The sequence below is a fragment of the Priapulus caudatus genome, unplaced genomic scaffold, assembly GCF_000485595.1.
Source record: "Priapulus caudatus unplaced genomic scaffold, Priapulus_caudatus-5.0.1 Scaffold39, whole genome shotgun sequence".
Taxonomy (NCBI): domain Eukaryota; kingdom Metazoa; phylum Priapulida; class Priapulimorpha; order Priapulimorphida; family Priapulidae; genus Priapulus; species Priapulus caudatus.
Genome location: NW_014577100.1, coordinates 435,681 through 460,045, shown reverse-complemented (window position 1 = coordinate 460,045; position 24,365 = coordinate 435,681). Strand labels below are relative to the sequence as shown.

Below are 24,365 nucleotides of genomic sequence, written 5' to 3'. Positions count from 1 at the left end.
ACCCCGCGTACCTGCACGCACGCACGCACGCACGCACGCACGCACGCACGCACGCGCGGTTACATTAGCAATGCTAAAGCCATGACAGCAGGCAAAACTGCCCCGCGTACCTGCACATCCGACAGCGCATCCAGCGTGTCGTACGAATCCCCAGCCTCCTCATCCTCATCCTCCGCCAGCAGCGGCGCGAGTCGGCTTCGCTCCTCGGCGATGACGAATCTTAGATCGCAGACGTTCTCGAAGAATGCCTGCCAGTGATCGAGCAGCGGAGAGAGGCGCGCCAGTCTACACGATGACCTGCGACGAAAGCAAGCGACGACAAACGTATAAAGTCAGCGTTCAGCTTTTGATAGAGAGAGAGTGAGAGTGAGAAAAGAGAGAGAGGCGGATATTGGGGGTGGGAGAAGAAGAGAAAACTGAAATATACTCTTCCGTACGTTTACACTTCCGATTGTTCCAGCAGGCGACACAAATCGCCACAAACACCACAAACACACACACACACTATGAACCACACACACGTGCAAAAAAATGCAGTGAAAACGAACGCGTTACCATTCTAGCAGGCAGCACAGCGCGTGTGACATCGCAGCACGGCACACACACGCGTTCTGTTCCGCACGCACACACGCGCTACAGAAACAACGCCGTATTTTTCTCCCGCAACGAACGAAACAACGATCAACTTGTGCTGCGCGACCCGGACTGCGAAAGCACCGAAACTAGCTGCCGTGAGCGGGGACGGCACGCACGTACAATGGCCCGTCGGTATCTTTACCCGTCTCAGGGGCTAATAGCTTTGACATACAGCAGTGTGTGGACATTGCACCCTCGGAGCGCTTATGGCGGGACGGTTGGTCCAATTCCCGCCGGATTAAGCTAAAAAAAAAATAGCAACGGGGCATTCGCGGCCGGCTCAATCCAATCCGGATCCGCTCGTCCGTGAAACGGTGGCGGCGTTTCACTATTTTTAATCCGTCATTCGAGAAGTTCATATAACCGCAAAAAAATACACACGGACACACACACACACACACACACACACACACACACACACACACACCGGATGTTTAGTAGCTTTATTTTGAACTACGCGAAGTAGAACAGCAAACTTTTGGTCGCATGCCGGGTTTCATGAACACGGGGGCAACGTGCATTAATACAGGCCGGTGCCGCATGACTGCTTCAGGCGCTGACAAAACAATGGAATCGAACGTGACACGCATTGTTCTTACGTGCGCACGAACAACGGAACGATATCCGGCTTCTTTCCATCGCACTTCTCTAATCTCTATATGCTAACTATGCTCTATGTTCACTATGCTTATATATGCTTTATGTTAGCATATACAGATCAGCGATCGCACTACCCGTCCAGTCAATCTCCCTTCCGCATCCTATATCCCTCGGTGATTTTATGCGGAATAATATTAAGACGACGCGAGAGGCGGTGATGGGGGAAACAGTTGTACAAATACGAGTCAAACGAAACAAAAATTAAAATGTCCATTAACGGCGTAGAAATCAATGCGAACAAGCTGGAATTACGAGAGTAAAGTATTACCACGGGGGTCCCGGCGCGGGATAAGGAAGTAGTAGTAGCAACAACAGCAGCGGCATCATCATCACTCATACATGCAAATTCATTCATCATCATCACTCACATCATCATCATCATCAGCAGCAGCAGGCAGCAGCAGCAGCACAGCAGTAGGGGGAGGGAAGAGGAGGCCAGAGGAGGAAGAGGAAGAGGAGGAGGAGGAGGAGGAGGAGGAGGAGGAGGAGGAAGAGGCAGAGAAGAGGAGGGGAGGAAGAGGAGGAGGAGGAAGAGGAGGAGAAGGAGGAGGAGAGGAGGCAGGAGAAGAGGATGCAGGCAGGCAGCAACAGCAGTAGGAGGAGGAAGAGGAAGGCAGAGGAGAAGAGGAAGAGGAGAGGAAGGAGGGGAGGAGGAGGAGGCAGAGGAGCAGGAGGAGGAGGAGGAGGAGAGCAAGGGCAGCAGCAAGGCAACCAAGCAAGACACAGCAACAATCGTATGTAAGTAGTAGTACTACCATCAAGCCGTAGCAGGGCAGCAGCTGCTGCACCAACTCCCTGCGTATAAATGCGCGCGGGAGAATTATTTCTCCGTTCATATCATTATTTCTCTTCGCGCGAGCTAAGCATATGTGAGACAAAGCCAGCGACGCGACACCTGCTCGTGTGCAGTTTTGCTCTCGCTGCCCTATACCTCGCGCGCTCTTCTCTCGCTCTTCTTCTCTCTCGTTCTCTCTCTCTCCTCGGTAGGCTTCCTCTCTCTCGCTCTCTCTCGTCTCTCTGCTCGTTCTCTCTCTCTTGCTTCTCCGCTCTCGTCCTCTCTTCTCTCTCCTCTCGTCTCTCTCTCTCCTCGCTCTCCTCTCCTCCCCCTTGGAGAGCTAATCGTGCTGCGCGCGAGAGAGTGAATTAACCGAGGAAATTCTACCATCAAATCTGCTCCTGGGCATTTAAACAAAATGAATTGTATGTCGTTTTATTGGGAGAACGTAATGACATTTAATTATCGTATCTGCCGAACGTTTGTTTATTTTATGGATTTTATTTCGCGATCTTTTTTTCGATTTTGGCTCGATTGTTGCGCTCTTCATTACTGTAATCCTGACTACGGTACACATACGTTTACAAGCGCCTTATTGTAGGCATATTATTATTATTATTAGCCTTCTGATTGTATTTTATGGTGGGCGTGATGGCGCGCGCGAGAAGACACACTTGGCGTACAGAAATAGATTGCATACATAGACTAGCAGCCCAGCGGATTGTGTCCAAGCTATATAACCTCTTAAGCTCGTTACGTGCTTCCGCGCCACATTAACTTAAGACAAGCTGACAGCGTCGTGGTGGGGGAGCCGACATACAGAGAATGTCCGTCTTGCTGCTATCCTGGTGGCACGGCCGCAAGCTCTTCACACCACACACAGCATAACATAATAACATGTTGTGTGCGTGCGTTGCGTGCGTGCCGTGCTGCGTGCGCGCCGTTCATAGAATACCCTGACGCGTTTGTTAACACACCGACATAATATTTACTGCAGTATTCACACAATAAGCGATCCGTTACAGAACCAATATCTGTTCCGGAACGCCATTGCGCAATATCAAAGGACCATAGCTCCAGCATAACACTAATGATCGCCCGCTTTATCAGGACAAGAGACCAGGGAAAATGTACATGATTGTTTTTTTCAAAGACACATGTCGGTTAAGCGTGCGCCGTTTATCGCCGAGGCCAGATAAAGCGGGACGACAGTGGTATCCCAGAATATGTATCCAACACACATTTCCGGTAGAATATTAATAGGGCAATATATCCATGGGCAATATCGCAGTGAGCTATTTGCAACTGCAAGCAAATCGGTCATCATCCTCCAGTGTTCATATGATATAGTTGACTAATGTACAAGGCTGTATTCGTTGTAGGGGGGAATATTGCTCCAGGAAATGACATTCACATTTTGTAGCAATTGGGGTTGGGGTTAGCTTTTTCGCAAATATTATCGTTCCGCTGAAACCTTAAATAATTTTTTTTTATTGGGCCGTAGAAGAGTTGTTGTCAAGGATGGGTTGTTGTCTGGTGGGAAACCGCAGAAGGGGCTATACTGTTGTTCACTGCAAGGAGGTAGGAGATCATATGTTCAATACGGTTTACAGTCGCTATAGACATGGTGTGACGATTTGTCAAATTAGTCAAACACATGTGTTTGTGGCGAATAACCAATATAAAATGCCAGAACAACATATTACTCTTCTCAAACAACATGTATATTCACAAAAACATATATACCTGTTTGCAAATAAACCATTATGAAATCCGCGGAAACCACTACCTGTTTTCCTCGCGGGCACAGATGATATATTCGCGTGCCGGCGACATGCTTTATCTCAAAGCTTGCTTTTCTGAAAGTTGCTTTTCCACGGCCGCTGTGCTTTTTCCCCTTAAGCACTGGTCCCCGCCGCCAGCGCCTCTCACAAGCTCTCTGCCTAGATAGCACCTGACGGTTTTTGCTGTGCGCCCGAGACAGTGGGGCCGCGACTCCGTCTATAGACCTTCTCCACGTGACGTCATAGGCATTAATGCTCAGCTGCTTAGACTGGTAAGAGCCGGTGCGGCACCATCCTCGTCCAGAGACAGGTACACGTCCAGAGCCAGTCTACCAGCTTTGATCAACCATAGCATAGAATTAGCTGCAAGTAATGCTTTCCCCTTCTTCTATCTATATGCAAACAAACTATAGATTCTCGTGCTAAACGCAAGTAGAAGCTAAAGCAGAAACTCGTAGAGAGAAGATTGCATTGTGTGCGGTGCTGATTCCCTTATGCCATATGTAGGTCGCGTTTAAATCTGTCCTGGATTGTGAGAGTAAAGGTTTACCGGTGTCTGTCAAAGGTGAGTTTCTTTGGATGTACAATATCGTAAGACATTGAAATCGCGTGTCTACTGATAACTTACTTTACTTAAGTATCCTACGCAGAACTGTTGAGTTGGCATTGGCAGCAAGCCATGTACAGTCGTGTAAAGCAGTACAAACAGAGCACTTTTCCTTGGGGTGAGCAGGAGCCGTGATACCAGTCATACACTATGTTGTACTTATTTCAACCATCACCCACCAGTAATAATAGCTAGTACGTATGTAGTGTGACGTAGGGTCATGTAACTATGCAGCATAAAACGTAGACCTCTGGCTATGAGACCATATTGATCTAATACAAAAGTGTTCCTGTAATTCTACTACTTATAAATAATTTACTGTAGTAGCATATAATATCATTTTAATTTTAATTATTGTTGTTTCATCATTACGCAGCTATATTACAATGATCTCGCTGCTGTAGTTTATTTCCCGTTGATGCATTTTATTCTCGGCTAGGTGCTCGCATTCCCAAAGGCTTTTGGAGGAACCGTATGCAAGTGTGGGTGATTCTGTGAGAAGGATGGCAGGTGTAACTGTTTGTATACGGCGCACTCTACACTGCATGGCAGGGCTTGGGGAGCATGCTCCATGTAGGCGGCGGGCGACACTCTTTGCCAATTGACAGTGCATGGTAAGTATATATTTTACTAAAAAAATCAGTGAGGCAAACATGAAATAAACCCATCATAATAGTAACAATTCTTCCCTTCTTAGTAAGAATTTTTACCATGGTTTTAACTTGATTAATCATAGTTAACATTCTTTCTTTGTCAGCTGGTAGCAGCAAATATTTTCCGGTATCGCATTCTCGGCTAGTATTGTTACGGCAGATACGTGGCAGGGAGTGCAGTTTGCTTATAAAAGGCCTCAGAAAAAGCCATGGCTGCCACCAAATTTTAAGCTGTACTATCGCCATTACTGAAATCCTTGATCCTGTCGTCCCAACAATGCTAGTGGTAAGTAACTTGACATTTAGGAATATAATCAGGTCTAAAATATACTATAATGTATGTTTTTTTCACTCAGGTGTTGCAGCAGCATAATCCCCTGTCACCAGATTATGTGCCATGCTGTATTCGCCCATGGCAAGATTCAACACGAAAAGAGCTCGTTTTACTGGCTGCAGAATCTCATGATGAGGGAGAACAGCATGAAATAGGAGAAAACATGAGAAAGTATGTAGGTGTAGCATCATATATAGTCGTGTTCGGATACTTAAACTTGCCAGAATTTTCTGTGATAGAAAGTCAAACACTTAAGCATGCAGGGGTTCGGCTTATTTTTGTTATGTTTCTTGGGTTTTATTCACCTCATCGAAGAAACTGATCACTCATGTTGACAGGCCATGGCATATATATGTATTAATTTCTATATATAATATAATATATATTGATATATAATATAATATATATTATCTAATACCATGTTATCATCCTGACCATTACGCTGACTAAAAATATTAATGATTGAAACTATAAATTTCAGACTATAGAGATCAACAGCAGCAGCAGGCCTATTAAACCTGGCTGGAGCACCATGGGGCCCAGCCTCATCAGACACAATTTCCGAGCCAGCACTTCATAACACCACCGAACCACCCCAGCACATCAACGATACCCCACAAGAAAGCAGCTTCATCCGACAGCAATCTGACAGCGCGACAAATGTCTCCTTGACTTTGTCGATTCGGGCAGCGAAGTTCAAATTGGCCATGCTGTGAACTGTACATTCTGTTAGACGGAGAAGCTTCTGTTGGGCGTTGGCCTGACTTCTCAAAGTGTTCTGTGCTCCAGGTACTGGCCGACAAGTATGACACTGTTTAACACGACCTGTCATGGAATATAAATTGTGACAGTTTTATTATCATTATTATATGTGCATGTTTCACAATACCAAGACCAGCCAAATGTAAATTTGACAAGAGCCGCAGAGCGACTGTTTCAGCTGGAGGTCTGTTGCTACCTGTTTGTACTAGTATCCTGACTGACGTCAATCCCCCCCACGTCCAAAAATCAAGACCCTACGCGCTCGAGCGGTTAAAAGTTGTGACCATAACTGTTGACACACGGACGACTGGACCAATCATCGCGATTCTACAAGCTGCATCTGACTTCGTCAAATAAAAGGATTTTGTCTCATGTCGAATGTTGCCTTTATCACCGAAGTAATGGCCAGAGCAAACAATAACAATGCACGGCTGGTAAGGCGGCATGTCTGTAACTGAGTACTTGTAGATTTAAAAATTTTAATAAAAACTTTCATCACCTGATGCTGCAATCCTTCGTAGAATGACTCCTTTCTCCGCCTTCTGTTTTGCAGGCTTTACACCTCATGGACATCTCTAATTGTACAGCTCGTGTTCACTCCCAACCACCTGAAACTATTTAGCCAATGTCACCCCTAGCCTTTTGATGGGCATTTTCTGCATTCCGCTCCTAAAATTATTTTGTATAATGATGGGTAGGTTTTGATACCCCTACATAAATTGTACATAAGGCACACCTGGCATCTTTTACCTTGCGTTGGAGAAGTCCATGTTCTGAGGCTGGTGATGGTACTACATTGCAAGCTCGAGAATTTGACGGTGCCACCATGTATTGGGTAGGGAGGAGCAGGAAGCTGTCCCTTCTTCATCTTACAACTGGGGAAGATAAGAGAAAATATTGCGTCTACATTAATATACCAGTACAAACAATGAATGTTAACTTGATTTAAGTTAAAAAACATGGATAACATTTTACTAAGCAGGGAAAAATTTTACTATTATGATGGGTTATTTCATGTTTGCTCACTATTTTTTTCAGTTAAATATATACTTACCATGCACTGTCAATGGCAAAGCAAGTGTTCGGCAGCTACATGGAGGCATATCTCGCGCAAGCCTGCCTGCAGTTAGAGTGGCCGTATACAACAGTTACACCTCCATCCTTCTCACAAATCACCCACACTTGCATCGGTTCCTCCAAAAGCCTTTGGGAATGCAGCACCTAGGAGAATAAAATGCATCAAGGGAATAAACTACAGCAGAATCATTGTAATATAGCTGGTAATGAATGAAACAAGCAATAATTAAGAAATTAAAATGATATATATCTTACTAAGTACAGATTTTCATAAGTAGCTAGAATTACAGGAGAACCACTTTTGTTGATTCAGATCAATGATGGTTCATAGCCAGAGTCTAACGTTGTATGTGCAAGTTTAATAGCCTACTGTGCCACACTACTCACGTACTAGTATTATTAGCTGGTGATGATATTCGAACATAAGTCAACATAGTTATACTGGTATCACGCTGCTCTCACCCAAGGATAAAGTGCTCTGTTCTGTACTGTACGCACGACTTACATCGGCTTGGCTGCCGCAGACCTCACAGTCTGTAGGTACTTAAGTAAAGTAAGTTATCAGTGACAGCGATTCAATCGGTCTTTACATATGTACATCCCAAAGAAACTCACCTTTGACCGACGACCGGTAAAACTCTTTACTCTCACAATCCACGGAGCAGATTTAAACGCTGACTACATATGGCATAAGGATCAGCCACAACACAATCAACTTCTCGTACATGCTTCTTTGTTTAGTTCCTCTGCTGTTTAGCCACAGAATCTATAGTTTGTTTGCATATAAATTCGAGAAGGGAAAGGCAATTCTTGCAGCAATCCTATGGATGATCAAGGCTGTAGACTGGCTCTGGACGTGTACCTGTCTCTGGACGGAGTGACGGAGTGTCGACCGGGTACCAGTCTAAGGCAGCTGGAGCATAATGCTATGACGTCAGTGGAGAAAGGTCTATGAGACGGGTCGCCCCAGCCCACTGTTCTGGCGTGGCGCACAGCAACGGTCAGGTGTATCTAGCTAGAGAGCTGTGCAGAGGCGCTGGGGCGGGACGCAGTCGTAAATCACAGCGGCTGCGTGGAAAAGCACTTTCAGAAAGAACTTTGAGAAAGGCATGTACGGCGGCGGCGATATATCATCTTTTGTGCCGTTTCCGCGAGGAAAACAGGTAGTCGCGTTTCCCGTTCCGGATTTTCAATAATGTTTTATTTGCAACGGAGTCGGGTATCATATGTTTTGTGGAATATACATGTTGTTTTGAGCAGAGTAATATGTTCGTTTGTGCATTTTATATTGGTTATTTCGCAGCAAACACACTGTGTTTTTGAGCTATTTTGACAAATCGTACACCATAATAGACGCGAAGGTCGATTTAGACGAAGGCCCGATAGACGAAGGTTTATTCGAATCACCAGTGGCTAACAGCGTCCGGATGCGTCGCCTAGCCTCCAGTCTACCGCATCCCGGACATCCACTGATGGCCGTATTCGAAAGTGAATATGTCGCACATCCAGATTGCGCACTATAAATCATAATGATGGCGCACTATAAACCATATATGATGCCCTGACCCTAACCTCCCCTTAATCCGCTACCCTAACCCTATGTCTGCAACATTTCGGTCTATCAAGACCTTCGCGTCTATAGGGCTGCCCCCGCTTTCATGTTATAACCTTGAAGGAACTTTAATAAGATTTGGTCCTAGTCAATTCAATTCCTATCAATACGGTTACGCTGGTGAGATACTGCCCACCATAGGAGCCATCCACGAAATGCTTGGTCCAGTAAAAGGGTATCCATGAGGTATGTATAAGTTAAATATTATCTACGAGGGAGCTGAGATTTGTCATATAGTTCTGTATCCACGAACGTTAGTTAAACTGTCCAGAGGGAATTTAAGAGGATTTGTCCAGTAAGGTGAGTGTCCAGGAGATATGTGCATGTTAAGTAAACTGTCCATCTAAAGAATTCCACTGTCCAGGGGAATTTAAGAGGGTTTTGTCCAAGTAAGGTCATTGTCCAGGATGTATTTGCACGTTATTTAAACTGTCCAGGGGCATTTAAGAGGATTTTGTCCAGTGAGGCTAGTCGACATGAGATATGCATGTGAAGCGGTTGTCCAGGGGCAGGCATCTAAGAAGGCCATTTGTCGGCAGTCAGGTTACTGTCCTTCCGTGTTAGCGCTGCCCTCGTTCATCGCTTGACGCACTGTGGCTACCACGCAGCATTCGTTTATCATTGGGTCGGCCCTCAGCACGAGCAGCAGCAGCAGCATAGCCAAGCAACCAGCAGCACAGGCAGCAGCCAGCAGAGCGGCAGCAGCGACGGCAGACAGGGCGGCGGCGCGCGGGGGCAAGCAGTAGCTGCAGACGCCCGCTGCGACAGATGGGGTTTGCCACAGCGCTACTAATCCCACATGCTTATTCATCATCATCATCATCATCATCATCATCATCATCATCATCATCATCATCGCCATCGTTGTCGTCATCGACAGCGCTGCTTAATATCGCTTGTAATATCGCTTCAGGCGCATCTAGCGCGTAAGACTGATCAGCGGTGATCACCTCGGATCTTATCATCTCTGTCTCGACTATAGAGACGGCGATTTCTCACCTTGTTAAAATTCACCGGTGCGGGCATTTTACATGTATTAAAGCTTGCACTGTGTGTCTTCTTATCTCAGCTCTCGCCAACTCACTTTCTCGTCGTTGTGCCTAACCCCGCTTCTCATCTCTTGACCTCTGGCTCGCGCGGCAAACAAAGACAGGCCACGAAGTGTCCGCCTTTGTCAAAATAAGGGTGCCCCCGCTAATATCATCACACTGCGGGGGCAAGCACTACAGCTAGACAATTTCGCTCTCAGATCAAACACTGCGATAACGTTAACTATAACACCCGAGTGTCAGACGTGAGAAATAGATGAGAGATCGAGAGCGAAAGAGGGGAGAGATAACGCGCGCGCAAGGGAGGGAAAGAGAGACAAGGCGAAAGAGAGAGAGGGAGGGTGGGAGAGCGAAAGACAGAGAGCAAGAAAAGAGAGAGAGTCTCAGAGAAAGAGAGAGAAAGAGAGAAAGAGAGAGAGAGAGAGAGAAAGAGAGAGAGAGAGAGATAATGCTCAAGAAAAGAGAGAGAGAGAGACAGAAAGAGAAAAAGAGAGCGCGAGACAGAGTACACGGAGCAGTCGACGCGCGAGGGCTTGCCGACAGATTTAATACAATCGCCACGGCCGCGCACGCACAATGCCTGCATCCATGTACCGCACCAGAAATGAACTACGTGCTCCCCAACATAAAGCCGTCCTCTTACCTCCCCGCATCGCCGGGAAACACTCGCTCCTTTGGTCGGCGACACCGCCGCTCTAAACCGCTTTCAATAAACATTCAAATGAGAGCTGTCGAGTGGGCATCTCCCACGCTCTCCGGCTCTCACTCACTCTCATTCCCGCTATCTCTCTCTTGCTCGCTCGCTCGCTCTCTCTCTCTCTCTCGCCCCTGCTCTAGCTCTCGTTCTCACTCGCTATCTCTCTCCCTCTAATTCTCGCTCTCCCTACCGTCTGTCTCTCACGATCACTCTCGCTCGCTTTTTTTTTCTCGCTCTGTCTCTTTCTTTCTCTATCGCGCTCTCTCTCTCCCTCTCTCTCTCTCTCGCTCTCTATCTATCTATCTCTTTTGCCTCCCGTCTTTTCCCCCTGATTTGTTACCTATTTCCCTAATCCTACTAATCCATGTGACACGTGCAAAAGACATGTTACATTCGTTCTCTCGCTCTTTCTCTCTTCTCTATCCCTCTCTTTCATTCGCCGTCTCTCCCTCCCTTTCGCCTTCCCCCTCTCTCTCTAAGCGCTGCCTAGGTATACACGACCTCCTGCAGCATCTCTCCTCATCCTCTCAGCATCCTTCCTCCTCTCCTCTCCCGCACGCCGAGCCGACACATATTGCCTCTCAGCCACGCACTCCTGGCTTAACACCGACACGCGGCAAAGTGACCCTTTGCGAGCGACTTCTGACGCCGGCACATCAAAGGGCCGTGGCGGCGGCGGCGGCGAGCGTCGCAGCGTATGCTGCCGGCCGCCACGCCGCTAGAGGTCGCTGTAGGAGCACCCCCTCCCCCGTCCTCTCCCTCTCCGTCGCTGGCGGCGGCCGGCCGAGCAGCAAGCACCTCCGCGCCGCAGGACTGCGCAAACGCGGCGGCGCTCTTTGATGTCGGCCTGCCGATGATTTCATTACGCCGCCGCCGTGCCCCGGCCATCCGGCCGAGCGCCGGCTTAGACTGCCGCCGTCACCCGGGCGGTATGCGTAGGGTCATTTGGTGGCGGAGCGCGGGTGGAAGTCTACGGTGACGAAATTGCGGGGAAGTTAGCGAAATGCGAGCGATCGGTTGCGAGCGAGAAAACGACACGTATTAACTCATTCTTCCACGAGACAAATAATATCGCGGAGCGGAGCAGCGAGCGACACGCGTAAGCGGGGACGACAGTGTATCCCAGAATATGTATCCAACACAACATTTCCCGTAGAATATTAATAGGGCAATATATCCTTGGGCCAATATCGCAGTGAGCTCTTTGCAATCTCAACAAATCGGTCATATCCTCCAGGGTTATATGATATAGTTGATAATGTACAAGGGCAGTATTCGTTAAGGGGGAATATTGCTCAGGAATGACATCAACATTTTGTACAATTGGGGGTTGGGGTTAGCTTTTCGAAATATTATCGTTCGCTTGAACCTTAAATAATTTTTTTATTGCCTAGAAGAGCTTGTTGTCAAGGATGGGTTGTTGTCTGGGGGAGAACCCAGAAAGGGGCTACTGTTCACGAAGGAGGTAGGGGATATACTGTTCAATGTTACAACTTAGAAAGAATTTAATAAGATTTGGTCTAGTCGATTCAATACACTATCAATACGGTACGCTGGTGAGATACTGCCCACATCGGAGCCATCCACGAATGCTTGTCCAGTAAAAAGGGTATCCATGAGGTATGTATAAGTTAAATATTATTTACGAGGGAGCTGAGATTTTGTCATATAGTTCTAGTATCCACGAACGTTAGTTAAACTGTCCAGAGGGAATTTAAGAGGATTTTGTCCAGTAAGGTGAGTGTCCAGGAGATATGTGCATGTTAAGTAAACTGTCCATTTAAGAATTCCACTGTCCAGGGGAATTTAAGAGGGTTTTGTCCAGTAAGGTCATTGTCCAGGATGTATTTGCACGTTATTTAAACTGTCCAGGGGCATTTAAGAGGATTTTGTCCAGTGAGGCTAGTGACCATGAGATATGCATGTGAACGGTTGTCCAGGCGGCAGGCATCTAAGAAGGCCATTGTCCAGTCAGGTTACTGTCCTTCCCGTGTTAGCGTGCCCTCGTTCACTCGCTGACGCACTGTGCTACCACGCAACATTCGTTTATCATTGGTCGGCACCTCAGCACAGCAGCAGCAGCAGCAGTAGCAACAGCAACAGCAGCAGCAGCAGCAGCAGCAGCAGCAGCAGCAGCAGCAGCAGCAGCAGCAGCAGCAACGCCACTGCACGCACGCACACACACACACACACACACACACACACAACACACACACAAGAGAGACACACACAACGACGCACACGCACGCACGCACACACGATATAAGGATCATATCTCTCCTATGACGCGTGTCGTCGCTGCTCCGCCTCCTCGCGATTACTTATTTGTCCGTGGAAGAATGAGTTAATACGTGGTCGTCCTTTCTCGCTCGCCACGATCGCTCGCATTCGCTAACTTCCCGCAATTTCTCACCGTTAACTTCCACCGCGGCTCCGCCACCAATCATGAACCCTACGCATACCGCCGGGTGACGGCGGCAGTCTAAGCCCGCGCTCCGGCGCGGATGCCGGGGCACGGCGGATACGCGCTAATGAAATCATCGGCAGGCGACATCAAAGAGCGCCGCCGCGTTTGCGCAGTCCTGCGGCGCGGAGGTGCTTGTGCTCGGGCCGGCCGCCGCCAGCGACGGAGAGGGAGAGGACGTGGAGAGGGGTGCTCTACAGCGACCTCTAGCGGCGTGGCGGGCGGCAGCTACGCTCGCCGCCGCCGTCGCCACGGCCCTTTGATGTGCCGGCGCTCAGAAGTCGCTCGCAAAGGGGTCACTTTACGCGTGTCGGTGTTAAGCCAGGAGTGCGGTGGCTGAGAGGCAATATGTGTCGGCTCGGCGTGCGGAGAAGGCAGGCGGGGAGAAAAGGGAGAGGAGGAAGGCATGCTGAGAGGATGTAGGAGAGATGCTGCGGCGAGGTCGTGTATACCTAGCCAGCGCTTAGAGAGAGAGGGGAAGGCGAAAGGGAGGAGAGACGCGATATGAAAGAGAGGGATAGAGAAGAGAGAAAGAGCGAGAGAACGAATGTAACATGTCTTTGCACGTGTCACATGCGATTTAGTAGGATTAGGAAATAGGTAACAAATCAGGGGGAAAAGACGCGGAGGCAAAAGAGATAGATAGATAAGAGCGACGAGAGAGAGAGGAGGGAGAGAGAGAGCCCGATAAAGAAGAAAGAGACAGAGCGAGAAAAAAAAAGCGAACGCGAGAGTGATCGTGAGAGACAGACGGTGAGGAGAGCGAGAATTAGAGGAGAGAGATAGGAGTGAGAACGAGAGCTAGAGCAGGGCGAGGAGAGAGAGAGAGAGCGAGGCGAGCGAGCAAGAGAGAGATAGCGGGACATGAGAGTGATGAGAGCCGGAGAGCGTGGGAGATGCCCACTCGACAAGCTCTCATTTGAATGTTTATGAAGCCGGGTTAGAGCGGCGGTGTCGCCGACCAAAGGAGCCGAGTGTTTCCCGGCGATGCGGGAGAGGTAAGAGGACGGCTTTATGTTGGGAGCACGTAGTTCATTTCTTGGCTGCGGTACATGGATGCAGGCATTGTGCGTGCGCGGCCGTGGCGATTGTATTAAATCTGTCGGCAGCCCTCGCGCGTCGACTGCTCCGTGTACTCTGTCTCGCGCTCTCTCTTTCTCTTTCTGTCTCTCTCTCTCTCTCTCTTTTCTTTGAGCATTATCTCTCTCTCTCTCTCTTCTCTCGCTCTCTCTCTCTCTCTTTCCTGAGACTCTCTCTTTTCTTGCTCTCTGTCTTTCGCCTCTCCACCCCTCTCTCTTTTCTTTCGCTTTGTCTCTCTTTCCCTCCCTGCGCGCGCGTTATCTCCCCTCTTTCGGCTCTCGATCTCTCATCTATTTCTCACGTCTGACACTCGCGTGGTATATGTAACGTTATCGCAGTGTTTGATCTGAGAGAGCGAAATTGCCTAGCTTGTAGTGCTTGCCCCCGTCAGTGTGATGATATTAGCGGGGGCACCTTATTTTGACAAAGGCGACACTTCGTGGCCATTCTTTGTTTGCCCGCGAACCAGAGGTCAAGAGATGAGAAAGCGGGTTAGCACAACGACGAGAAAGTGAGTTGGCGAGAGTGAGATAAGAAGACACACAGTGCAAGCTTTAATACATGTAAAAATGCCCGCCACGGTAAATTTTAACAAGGTGAGAAATCGCCGTCTCTATAGTCGAGGCCAGAGATGATAAGATCCGAACGTATCACCGCTGATCATCTTACGCGCTAGATGCGCCTAAAGCGATATTACAAGCGATATTAAGCAGCGCTGTGATGACGGCAACGATGGCGATGATGATGATGATGATGATGATGATGATGATGATGATGATGAATAAGCATGTGGGATTAGTAGCGCTGTGCAAACCCCATCTGTCTGCAGCGGGGCGTCTGCAGCTACTGCTGCCCCCGCTGCCGCCGCCGCCGCTTCTGCCGTCGCTGCTGCCGCTGCTGCTGGCTGCTGCCTGCCTGCTGCTGGTTGCTTGGCTAGTGCTGCTGCTGCTGCTGCGTGCTGAGGGCCGACCATGATAAACGAATGCTGGTGGTAGCCACAGCTGCGTCAAGCGAGCTGAACGGGCGGCACGCTAACACGGGAAGGACAACCTGGACTGCGACAATGGCTTCTTAGATGCCTGCCCCTGGACAACCGTTCACATGCCATATCTCATGGTCACTAGCCTCACTGGACAAATCCTCTTAAATGCCCCTGCGACAGTTTAAATAACGTGCAAATACATCCTGGACAATGACCTTACTTGGACAAAACCTTCTTAAATCCCCTGGACAGTGGAATTCTTAGAATGGACAGTTTACTTAACATGCACATATCTCCTGGACACTCACCTTACTGGACAAAATCCTCTTAAATTCCCTCTGGGACAGTTTAACTAACGTTTCGTGGATACTAGAACTATATGACAAATCTCAGCTCCCTCGTAGATAATATTTAACTTATTACATACCTCATGGATACCCTTTTACTGGACAAGCATTCGTGGATGGCTCCTATGTGGGCAGTATCTCACCAGCGTACCGTATTGATAGTCAATTGAATTGACTAGACCAAATCTTATTAAATTCCTTCTAAGTTATAACATTGAACGGGGCAGCCCTATAGACCGAAGGTCTCGATAGACCGACAATGTTGCAAAGGTTAGGGTTAGGGTTAAGGGGAGGTTAGGGTTAGGGCATATATATCGGTTTATAGTGGCATCATTATGATTTATAGTGGCATCGGTGGATGTGCGACATATTCACGTTTCGAATACGGCCATCAGTGGATGTCCGGATGCGGTAGACTGGAGGCTAGGCGACGCATTCCGGACGTGTAGCCACTGCGTATTCGAATAAACCTTCGGTCTTATCGGGCCTTCGTCTATCGGACCTTCGGTCTATTATGGTGTACGATTTGTCAAATAGCTCAAAAACACATGTGTTTGTGCGAAATAACCAATATAAAATGCACAAACAACATATACTCTCTCAAAACAACATGTATATTCCACAAAACATATATACCGATTTGCAAATAACATTATGAAAATCCGCGAACGAAACCCTACCTGTTTTCCTCGCGGAAACGCACAAAAGATGATATATCGCCGCCGCGACATTGCCTTTCTCAAAGTTCTTTCTGAAAGTTGCTTTTCCACGGCCGCTGTGATTTACGACTGGTCCCGCCCCAGCGCCTCTCACAAAGCTCTCTAGCTAGATACACCTGACGCGTTGCTGTGGCGCACGCCAGAACAGTGGGCTGGGGCGACCCGTCTCATAGACCTTTCTCCACTGACGTCATAGCATTATGCTCCAGGCTGGCCTTAGACTGGTACCCGGTCGGACACCCGTCACTCCGTCCAGAGACAGGTACACGTCCAGAGCCAGTCTACAGCTTGATCATCCATAGGATTGTGCAAGAATTGCTTTCCCTTCTCTGAATTTATATGCAAACAAACTATAGATTTCTGTGGCCTAAACAGCAGAGAACTAAACAAGAAGCATGTAGCGAGAAGTTGATTGTGTTGGTGCTGATCCTTAATGCCATATGTACGTCAGCGTTTAAATCTGCTCCGTGGATTGTGAGAGTAAAGAGTTTACCGGTTGGTCTGTCAAAGGTGAGTTCTTTGGGATGTACATATGTAAAGACCGATTAGAATCGCTGCTCACTGATACTTACTTTTACTTAGTACCTACCAGACTGTTGAGTGCTTGCGGCAGCCAAGCCATGTAAGTCGTGGTACAGTACAGAACAGAGCACTTATCCTTGGGTGAGAGCAGCGTGATACCAGTATAACTATGTTGTACTTAATTGTCAAACATCACTCACCAGTAATAATACTAGTACGTAGTAGTGTGACAGTAGGCTATTAAACTTGCACATAAACGTAGACTCTGGCTATGAGACCATATTGATCTAATAACAAAAGGGTTCTCCTGTAATTCTAGCTGACTTATAAAATCTGTACTTAGTAAGCATATATATCATTTTAATTTCTGAATTATGTTGTTTCCATCATTACCAGCCTATATTACTATATGATTCTGCTTAGTTATCCCGTTTGATGCATTTTATTCTTCTAGGTGCTGCATTCCAGGCAAAGCGCTTTTGGAGGAACCGATCAAAGATGTGGTGTGATTTGTACGAGAAGGAATCGGAGGTGTAACTGTTGTATACGGCCACTCTAACTTGCATGGCAGGCTTGCGCGAGATACCCCTCATGTAGCCTTGCCAGCTTGTACTCCGACAGCTGCAGGACAGCATGGTAAGTATATATTTAACTGAAAAAAATAGCGAGCCAAATCATGAAATAACCCATCATAATAGTAAAAATTTTCCCCTGCTGTAGTAAAATGTTTATCCATGTTTTTTAACGGGGTGTAAATCAAGTTAACATCATTGTTCTTACTGGCTATGATTAATGTAGGACGCAATAATTTTCTCTTATCTTCCCCAGTTGTAAGATGAAGAAGGGACAGCTTCCTGCTCCTCCCTACCCAATACATGGTGGCACCGTCAAATTCTCGAGCTTGCAATGTAGTACCATCACCAGCCTCAGAACATGGACTTCTCCAACGCAAGGTAAAAGATGCCAGGTGTGCCTTATGTACAATTTATGTAGGGGTATCAAAACCTACCCATCATTATACAAAATAATTTTAGGAGCGGAATGCAGAAAATGCCCATCAAAAGGCTAGGGGTGACATTGGCTAAATAGTTTCAGGTGGTTGGGAGTGAACACGAGCTGTACAATTAGAGATGTCCATGAGGTGTAAAGCCTGCAAAACAGAAGGCGGAGAAAGGAGTCATTCTACGAAGGATTGCAGCATCAGGTGATGAAAGTTTTTATTAAAATTTTTAAATCTACAAGTACTCAGTTACAGACATGCCGCCTTACCAGCCGTGCATTGTTATTGTTTGCTCTGGCCATTACTTCGGTGATAAAGGCAACATTCGACATGAGACAAAATCCTTTTATTTGACGAAGTCAGATGCAGCTTGTAGAATCGCGATGATTGGTCCAGTCGTCCGTGTGTCAACAGTTATGGTCACAACTTTTAACCGCTCGAGCGCGTAGGGTCTTGATTTTTGGACGTGGGGGGGATTGACGTCAGTCAGGATACTAGTACAAACAGGTAGCAACAGACCTCCAGCTGAAACAGTCGCTCTGCGGCTCTTGTCAAATTTACATTTGGCTGGTCTTGGTATTGTGAAACATGCACATATAATAATGATAATAAAACTGTCACAATTTATATTCCATGACAGGTCGTGTTAAACAGTGTCATACTTGTCGGCCAGTACCTGGAGCACAGAACACTTTGAGAAGTCAGGCCAACGCCCAACAGAAGCTTCTCCGTCTAACAGAATGTACAGTTCACAGCATGGCCAATTTGAACTTCGCTGCCCGAATCGACAAAGTCAAGGAGACATTTGTCGCGCTGTCAGATTGCTGTCGGATGAAGCTGCTTTCTTGTGGGGTATCGTTGATGTGCTGGGGTGGTTCGGTGGTGTTATGAAGTGCTGGCTCGGAAATTGTGTCTGATGAGGCTGGGCCCCATGGTGCTCCAGCCAGGTTTAATAGGCCTGCTGCTGCTGTTGATCTCTATAGTCTGAAATTTATAGTTTCAATCATTAATATTTTTAGTCAGCGTAATGGTCAGGATGATAACATGGTATTAGATAATATATATTATATTATATATCAATATATATTATATTATATATAGAAATTAATACATATATATGCCATGGCCTGTCAACATGAGTGATCAGTTTCTTCGATGAGGTGAATAAAACCCAAGAAACATAACAAAAATAAGCCGAACCCCTGCATGCTTAAGTGTTTGACTTTCTATCACAGAAAATTCTGGCAAGTTTAAGTATCCGAACACGACTATATATGATGCTACACCTACATACTTTCTCATGTTTTCTCCTATTTCATGCTGTTCTCCCTCATCATGAGATTCTGCAGCCAGTAAAACGAGCTCTTTTCGTGTTGAATCTTGCCATGGGCGAATACAGCATGGCACATAATCTGGTGACAGGGGATTATGCTGCTGCAACACCTGAGTGAAAAAAACATACATTATAGTATATTTTAGACCTGATTATATTCCTAAATGTCAAGTTACTTACCACTAGCATTGTTGGGACGACAGGATCAAGGATTTCAGTAATGGCGATAGTACAGCTTAAAATTTGGTGGCAGCCATGGCTTTTTCTGAGGCCTTTTATAAGCAAACTGCACTCCCTGCCACGTATCTGCCGTAACAATACTAGCCGAGAATGCGATACCGGAAAATATTTGCTGCTACCAGCTGACAAAGAAAGAATGTTAACTATGATTAATCAAGTTAAAACCATGGTAAAAATTCTTACTAAGAAGGGAAGAATTGTTACTATTATGATGGGTTTATTTCATGTTTGCTCACTGATTTTTTCCAGTTAAATATATACTTACCATGCACTGTCAATGGCAAAGAGTGTCGCAGCTACATGGGAGCATATCTCCCCAAGCCCTGCCATGCAGTTAGAGTGGCCGTATACAACAGTTACACCTCCATCCTTCTCACAAATCACCCACACTTGCAACGGTTCCTCCAAAAGCCTTTGGGAATGCAGCACCTAGGAGAATAAAATGCATCAAGGGAATAAACTACAGCAGCGAGATCATTGTAATATAGCTGCGTAATGATGAAACAACAATAATTAAAATTAAAATGATATTATATGCTACTACAGTAAATTATTTATAAGTAGTAGAATTACAGGAACACTTTTGTATTAGATCAATATGGTCTCATAGCCAGAGGTCTACGTTTTATGCTGCATAGTTACATGACCCTACGTCACACTACATACGTACTAGCTATTATTACTGGTGGGTGATGGTTGAAATAAGTACAACATAGTGTATGACTGGTATCACGGCTCCTGCTCACCCCAAGGAAAAGTGCTCTGTTTGTACTGCTTTACACGACTGTACATGGCTTGCTGCCAATGCCAACTCAACAGTTCTGCGTAGGATACTTAAGTAAAGTAAGTTATCAGTAGACACGCGATTTCAATGTCTTACGATATTGTACATCCAAAGAAACTCACCTTTGACAGACACCGGTAAACCTTTACTCTCACAATCCAGGACAGATTTAAACGCGACCTACATATGGCATAAGGGAATCAGCACCGCACACAATGCAATCTTCTCTCTACGAGTTTCTGCTTTAGCTTCTACTTGCGTTTAGCACGAGAATCTATAGTTTGTTTGCATATAGATAGAAGAAGGGGAAAGCATTACTTGCAGCTAATTCTATGCTATGGTTGATCAAAGCTGGTAGACTGGCTCTGGACGTGTACCTGTCTCTGGACGAGGATGGTGCCGCACCGGCTCTTACCAGTCTAAGCAGCTGAGCATTAATGCCTATGACGTCACGTGGAGAAGGTCTATAGACGGAGTCGCGGCCCCACTGTCTCGGGCGCACAGCAAAAACCGTCAGGTGCTATCTAGGCAGAGAGCTTGTGAGAGGCGCTGGCGGCGGGGACCAGTGCTTAAGGGGAAAAAGCACAGCGGCCGTGGAAAAGCAACTTTCAGAAAAGCAAGCTTTGAGATAAAGCATGTCGCCGGCACGCGAATATATCATCTGTGCCCGCGAGGAAAACAGGTAGTGGTTTCCGCGGATTTCATAATGGTTTATTTGCAAACAGGTATATATGTTTTTGTGAATATACATGTTGTTTGAGAAGAGTAATATGTTGTTCTGGCATTTTATATTGGTTATTCGCCACAAACACATGTGTTTGACTAATTTGACAAATCGTCACACCATGTCTATAGCGACTGTAAACCGTATTGAACATATGATCTCCTACCTCCTTGCAGTGAACAACAGTATAGCCCCTTCTGCGGTTTCCCACCAGACAACAACCCATCCTTGACAACAACTCTTCTACGGCCCAATAAAAAAAAATTATTTAAGGTTTCAGCGGAACGATAATATTTGCGAAAAAGCTAACCCCAACCCCAATTGCTACAAAATGTGAATGTCATTTCCTGGAGCAATATTCCCCCCTACAACGAATACAGCCTTGTACATTAGTCAACTATATCATATGAACACTGGAGGATGATGACCGATTTGCTTGCAGTTGCAAATAGCTCACTGCGATATTGCCCATGGATATATTGCCCTATTAATATTCTACCGGAAATGTGTGTTGGATACATATTCTGGGATACCACTGTCGTCCCGCTTTATCTGGCCTCGGCGATAAACGGCGCACGCTTAACCGACATGTGTCTTTGAAAAAAACAATCATGTACATTTTCCCTGGTCTCTTGTCCTGATAAAGCGGGCGATCATTAGTGTTATGCTGGAGCTATGGTCCTTTGATATTGCGCAATGGCGTTCCGGAACAGATATTGGTTCTGTAACGGATCGCTTATTGTGTGAATACTGCAGTAAATATTATGTCGGTGTGTTAACAAACGCGTCAGGGTATTCTATGAACGGCGCGCACGCAGCACGGCACGCACGCAACGCACGCACACAACATGTTATTATGTTATGCTGTGTGTGGTGTGAAGAGCTTGCGGCCGTGCCACCAGGATAGCAGCAAGACGGACATTCTCTGTATGTCGGCTCCCCCACCACGACGCTGTCAGCTTGTCTTAAGTTAATGTGGCGCGGAAGCACGTAACGAGCTTAAGAGGTTATATAGCTTGGACACAATCCGCTGGGCTGCTAGTCTATGTATGCAATCTATTTCTGTACGCCAAGTGTGTCTTCTCGCGCGCGCCATCACGCCCACCATAAAATACAATCAGAAGGCTAATAATAATAATAATATCTTACAATAAGCGCTTGTAAACATTGTGTACGTAGTCAGGATACAGTTTAATGAAGACGCAATCGAGCCAAAAAATCGAAAAAGATCCGAAATAAAATCATAAAATAACAAACGTTCGGCAGAATACGATAATAATGTCATTACGTTCTCCCAATAAAATGACATCAATTCATTTTGTTTAAATGCCCAGGAGCAGATATTGATGGTAGAATTTCCTGGGTTAATTCACTCTCTCGCGCGCAGCTACGATTAGCTCTCCAAGGAGAGAGAGAAGGGGAGAGCGAGAGAGAGAGAGACGAGAGGAGAGAGAAGAGAGGACGAGAGCGGAGAAGCAAGAGAGAGAGAACGAGCAGAGAGACGAGAGAGAGCGAGAGAGAGGAAGCCTACCGAGGAGAGAGAGAGAACGAGAGAGAAGAAGAGCGAGAGAAGAGCGCGCGAGGTATAGGGAGGCGAGAGAAAACTGCCACACAGCAGGTGTCGCGTCGCTGGCTTTTTCTCACATATCTTAGTCGCGCGAAGAGAAATTAATGATATGAACGGAGAAATAATTCTCCCGCGCGCATTTATACGCAGGGAGTTGCTGCAGCAGCTGCTGCCCTGCTACGGCTTGATGGTAGTACTACTACTTACATACGATTGTTGCTGTGTCTTGCTTGGTTGCCTTGCTGCTGCCCTTGCTCTCCTCCTCCTCCTCCTCCTGCTCCTCTGCCTCCTCCTCCTCCCCTCCTTCCTCTCCTCTTCCTCTTCTCCTCTGCCTTCCTCTTCCTCCTCCTACTGCTGTTGCTGCCTGCCTGCATCCTCTTCTCCTGCCTCCTCTCCTCCTCCTTCTCCTCCTCTTCCTCCTCCTCCTCTTCCTCCCCTCCTCTTCTCTGCCTCTTCCTCCTCCTCCTCCTCCTCCTCCTCCTCTTCCTCCTCTTCCTCTTCCTCCTCTGGCCTCCTCTTCCCTCCTCCTACTGCTGTGCTGCTGCTGCTGCCTGCTGCTGCTGATGATGATGATGATGTGAGTGATGATGATGAATGAATTTGCATGTATGAGTGATGATGATGCCGCTGCTCGTTTGTTGCCTACTACTACGTTCCTTATCCCGCGCCGCGGACCCCCTGTAATAGCTTACTCTCGTAATTCCAGCTTGTTCGCATTGATTTCTACGCGTTAATGGACATCTTTAATTTTTGTTTCGTGTTGACTCGTATTTGCCTACCAACTGTTTTCCCCCATCACGCCATCTCGCGTCGTCTTAATATTATTCCGCATTAAAATCACCGAGGGATTATAGGATTGCGGAAGGGGGGGGGGGGGGGGAATTCGCACGGACGGGTAGAGTGCGATCGCTGATCTTTATATGCTACATAAAGCTTATGTACAGCATTGTAACATAGGGCCATAGTAGCCATATAGAGAATTAGAGAAGTGCGATGGAAAGAAGCCGGATTAATCGTTCGTTGTTCGCTGCGCGCGTAAGAACAATAGCGTGCTCACGTTCGATTACCATTGTTTTAGTCAGCGCTCTAAGCAGTCATCTGGCAGCCGCCTGCTATTAATCACGTTCCCCCGTGTTCAGGTATGAAAACCCGGCATGCGGAGCCAAAGTTTTGCTTTCTACTTCGCGCGTAGTTCAAATAAAGCTACTAAACATGCCGCGGTGTGGGTGTGTGTGTGTTGATGGTGTGTGTGTGTGTGTGTAGTGTGTGTGTTGTGGTGTGTAGTCCGTTGTATTTTTTTGCGGTCATATGAACTTCTCGAATGGACGGAATTAAAAAATAGTGAACGCCGCCACCGTTTCACGGACGCAGCGGATCCGGGCATTGGATGAGCCGGCGCGAATCCCCGTTTGCTATTTTTTAGCTTTAATCGCCGGCGAATGCGGACCAAGCCGTCCCGCCATAAACTGCGCTCGAGGCTGTGCAATGTCCACACACTTGCTGTATGTCAAAGTATTAGCCCCTGGGGACGGTAGATACCGACGGGCCCATTTGTTAACCGTGCGTAGCCGTCCCCGCTCACGGCAGGCTAGTTTCGCGTGCTTTTTGCAGTCCGGGGTCGCGCAGCACAAGTTGATCTTGTTTCGCGTTGCGGCGGAGAGAAATACGGCGTGTATGCTGTAGCGCGTTGTCTGCGTGCGGAAACAGAAACGCGTGTGTGCCCGTGCTTGCATGCTCACACGCGCTGCTCTGCCTGCTAGAATTAACGCGTTCCTTTCACTGCAATTTTTTGCACGTGTGTGGTTCATATTAGCTGTGTGTGGTTTGTAGTAAAGAACATTGTGCAGGATTTTGCTTTTGTCGTTGCCCTGTATGGGCGATTCACTGGACTCGACCTGCTGTCGTGGTGACTACTCCGGTTGCCCAATCACATGGACATTTGCGAAAACGGGAACAA

The 24,365-nt window shown here is 47.0% G+C and overlaps 1 protein-coding gene and 1 long non-coding RNA gene across 3 annotated transcripts in view; both read right to left on the bottom strand.

Annotated features, from left to right (window-relative positions):
• LOC106819700 overlaps positions 1-24,365 on the bottom strand; it is a 41,723-nt gene that overhangs the window by 9,395 nt on the left and 7,963 nt on the right. Inside the window, exon 6 of the mRNA XM_014824304.1 lies at positions 111-297. Within this exon, the coding sequence (XP_014679790.1) occupies positions 111-297 (187 nt within the window). The remainder of the gene's footprint in view (positions 1-110; positions 298-24,365) is intronic.
• Positions 7,046-20,293, bottom strand: LOC106819709. Of its 2 annotated transcripts, none has more exons than XR_001395482.1 (3): positions 20,080-20,115; positions 19,599-19,762; positions 7,046-7,086 (listed from the first exon to the last, which is right to left on the bottom strand). It is a non-coding gene; the product is annotated as an uncharacterized LOC106819709 (long non-coding RNA). The 2 variants fall into 2 exon arrangements; XR_001395480.1 differs by lacking the exons at positions 7,046-7,086; positions 20,080-20,115 and adding exons at positions 18,703-18,737; positions 20,240-20,293.